This window comes from Nanorana parkeri, unplaced genomic scaffold (assembly GCF_000935625.1).
Source record: "Nanorana parkeri isolate BGI_ZX_2015 unplaced genomic scaffold, ASM93562v1 scaffold529, whole genome shotgun sequence".
In the NCBI taxonomy this organism is placed as follows: domain Eukaryota; kingdom Metazoa; phylum Chordata; class Amphibia; order Anura; family Dicroglossidae; genus Nanorana; species Nanorana parkeri.
In genome coordinates this window covers 821,401-825,236 of record NW_017306797.1, presented here as the reverse complement: position 1 = coordinate 825,236, position 3,836 = coordinate 821,401, and the positions used below count along the sequence as shown (strand labels likewise).

At 45.8% G+C, this 3,836-nt stretch overlaps 1 protein-coding gene across 1 annotated transcript in view; it reads right to left on the bottom strand.

The window, feature by feature from the left end:
- The window catches only part of MIF4GD (MIF4G domain containing), a 9,321-nt gene extending 6,243 nt beyond the window's left edge, over positions 1 to 3,078 (bottom strand). Inside the window, exons 1-3 of the mRNA XM_018561542.1 lie at positions 2,963 to 3,078; positions 1,308 to 1,417; positions 715 to 824 (exon numbers count right to left, since the gene is read on the bottom strand). Of these exons, the coding sequence (XP_018417044.1) occupies positions 715 to 824; positions 1,308 to 1,377 (180 nt within the window). The 5' untranslated portion in view covers positions 1,378 to 1,417; positions 2,963 to 3,078. The remainder of the gene's footprint in view (positions 1 to 714; positions 825 to 1,307; positions 1,418 to 2,962) is intronic.
- Positions 3,079 to 3,836: the final 758 nt, after the last annotated feature.

The window sequence follows — 3,836 nt, the reverse complement described above, 5'->3', positions numbered from 1 at the left end:
CCCCTGAGGAAGTGGGGGGCACCCTCATTTACAAGGAGGGCTTAGTTGCGGGCTTTGGGAGCCAAGTGTCATGGTGGGACAGAGTCCCAGGCTGTGCCTAGGGAACTGGGAAAAAACTAAATTAAAATTGTCTTACTTTCAAAAGTGGAAGATTTTCCAGTCTGAGGTTTAGCTTTCCTTTGCTGGGGCAAAAGGGTGTGTCCCCCCATGCCCCTTCCCTGTGACATCCATGATAAAGTTGTCTTTACAGAGAGTCACGCCTGGGGGAGTTAGTGCAGATTCCACAGAGCACGAGGACTCAAACAGGATCGCTGTCCAGGCTGCTGGTGTAAAGCCCCAGGGACACTGGAAGCTGCCACGGAGCTGTTGGTGGATTTTAAGCTGAGAGGGCCCATAGGACTGCTCCCTCTGCATTTCTACACAGTAACAAAAAATCCTGATTGCATATTGACAAAAAGTTAAAATAAGAAATTAAATGGTGAAGCTTTTTCCTGGTTCTCCTAGGACACAAGGCATGATGGGACTAAAATATTTTTTTGTTGCCAGTGTCCAATTCTCCTTAAAGTGGCAGTATAACCCACTTGTATCTGAATCTGCTGCATCTCCTAATGAACAATAACAAATTAGCCATCTCTGATCATAATTACACAGAAACTGTACAGTACTAACCATATTCTCCTAACATATGAATAACCGTATTCCAAGTCTGCTTACCTGAATAATGGTGTAACACATTTTCCCGGATTCTTTGCTAAATGTAGCATCCCTCAGGGACTGCTCCACGATCACATTGGCCACCTTCTCCAGATCTACACTTGCTGGATCTGTTTAAAAAAAAAGGTTAATAACCAGAGTAGGTAAAAGTATAGAAATGCATGGTGGCCGATATCAGATAATACAGGTGAAACTCGAATAATTAGAATATCGTGCAAAGTTCATTTATTTCACTAATGCAACTTAAAAGGTGAAACTAGTATATGAGATAGACTCATTACATGCAAAGCAAGATAATTCAAGCCGTGATTTGTCATAATTGTGATGATTATGGCTTACAGCTCATGAAAACCCCAAGAACCCCAACTCCACAACCTCAAAAAAGTAGATTATTACATGCAATCAATAAAACAAGGATTGTACATAGAACAATATCGGACCTCTGAAAAGTACAAGCATGCATATGTACTCAGTACTTGGTTTGGGCCCCTTTTGCAGCACTTACTGTAATTACTTTTGCACGATATTCTAATTATTCGAGTTTCACCTGTAGAATAACATTACTAAATTCCTTGAAAATCATGACTCCTGACCTTTCAACGCAGTCTTGAGGAGATTCTGTGTGTCAGCATCAAACGCCTGGATTTTGTACTCTTCCCCCATATTCTGAATGACAGTCACCACAGTAGTAAAAATACAGTTGCTAAAAAATAAAATACAACATTCAATTTGTCTGTCTACATTATTGGGCACGTACTGCATATCAGTTATGCTTAAAGTGATATTAAACCTTCAGGGTTTTTTTTGATTTAATGGATGGGAGGCCCACATTTCCACAAATCCTCCATTATTGTTTTAAAATGTTCAATTCCTTGTTCTCTAGTGGCTCCCTGCATCACTTTCCCTCCCGTCCCCTGCACAGGAGCCTCCATCAGCTAGCTAGCTGGCTGCTATGGAGGCACCCGTGCTTATGAGTTTCCAACCTCAGATCAGCTGAAATTCCTGCACCTTCAGACCTCAGATCAGCTCCAATTCCTGCACCCTCAGATGAACCACAAATCCTGCACCTCCAGACCACAGATCAGCCCCAAATGCATGCACCTCCAGACCACAGATCAGCCCCAAATGCTGCACCTCCAGACCACAGATCAAATGCTGCACCTCCAGACCACAGATCAGCCCCAAATGCATGCACCTCCAGACCACAGATCAAATGCTGCACCTCCAGACCACAGATCAGCTCCAAATGCTGCACCTCCAGAACAGCCCCAAATGCTGCACCTCCAGACCACAGAACAGCCCCAAATGCTGCACCGTCAGGCCAGAGATCTGCCCCAAATGCTGCACCTTCAGACCACAAATCAACCCCAGTTCCTGCACCATCAGACCACAAATCAACCCCAATTTCTGCACATTCAGACCTCAGATCAGCCCAAATTCCTGCACATTCAGACCTTAGATCATCTGGCCTGAAACAAGGACTGGCTGGGTGAATCCTGGACAGGTGGCATCCCTATCTACACCTCATGGCTGCTGCAACAGGTAAGAGCCCCCTCTGACTTGATGGGGCCCGGGCAAGGAGAGCCAGCTCTACCCCCCTATTTGCAGCCCTCCCTGTGAGCCAAAAGTAACTGATCCGCGGGCCAGTACTTTGAGACCCCTGATTTAGACGCATTTGCATGCATGTAGCCACTTTTAGAGCTTGTAATCGGATCCTGGATGCCAAGAATTCTATTTTTCCTAAATGCAGCAAAGTCTGAATGATAGGATTGAAAATCAATGCAATGCATTTAGAAATGTGCTCTAAACACAGGTTTGGCACTGTCGGTGTAAAGGATAGGAAGCCTAACCTAGCTCTGTTTTAGCAAGGCATTAAAAACAAAAAGGTCTTTAGAACCAACACATGTGAATTATCTACATTGTTTTCTATGTTCACCTTTATGTGTATACAGCTGTTACCTGAACCAAAAGTAGAATAGTTAAAAACAATTAAACAAAACAAATCAGCGGGCCATGAACCCTCATCATGACGTAACATACAGCCGTGTGTACGGAGCACATCAGCCATTACACACATACAGCTTGGTAAATAGTTTTTGTGCTCTGGCAGCGCAGCCACCATTCCGTCAGCAAGTATGGGCGCCCCGTATTTCCATTGCACTCTCGCCAGTATGGGCGTCCCGTACCCTCCATTGTACGCTCGCCAGTATGGGCGCCCTGTACCCGCCACCCTCCACTGTGCTCTCACCTGTTACTCCCGGTTCATGTTTCTGCACGACAGGCCCGTCTAAACGGGATCCTAATATCAGGCTAGGCCGCGGCTAGATGTGGAGCAGGCCGCAACAAGTCTGCAAACACAGCGACACCTACTGGCCACCTAGAAGTATAACGTCACCTGTGAGACGAACACAACAGGGCACAACAAAGGAGTCTACCTGATAATCGGTCAGGGAAAGCAATGCTATAAAATGAGGGGGCTGCCATTACTGACCTCCCTCTGGAAATGCTACTTGCCTGACTGCCCTGCTGACCATGCAGCCTCTATAGCTTTACATGCCTGGAACGCATATGCAGATCAAAAACTCAGAAGTTCCATTCTGCAACAAGAAACTCAGCATGACAGCCAGGAAACCAGCATTTTCAGGTGGAGAAGTCAACAATGGCTGTTATGCAGCCTTTCTCAATCAGAGTGCCCTCTGGCGTTGTCAGAGATGCCTTCAAAGTTTCACTAAAGTTGGGAGACTATGAAATGAAGGGGGGAGTTCTGATGTCAAAAGAGGGGGCTCTTAGTGTGTAGGGGACTCTGATGTAAAAAGAGGGGACTTTAATGTGAAGGGGGCATCTGATGTGAAAGTGGGGGTTTTATAATGTGAAGGGAGGCATCTTTTGTGAAGGTGGGGGCCCGTGATGTGAAAAGAGGGGGCTCTTAGTGTAGGGTGGACTTTTATGTGAAAAGGGAGGAATTTAATGTGAAGTGGGGACACTGATGTGAATGTGGGGGACTCTGATGTGAAAAGAGGGGGCTTTTAGTGTGAGGTGCTCTCATGTGAAAAGGGGGAACTTTAATGTGAAAGTGGGGGACTCTGATGTGAAAATAGGGGGCTTTTAGTGTGGGGGGCTCT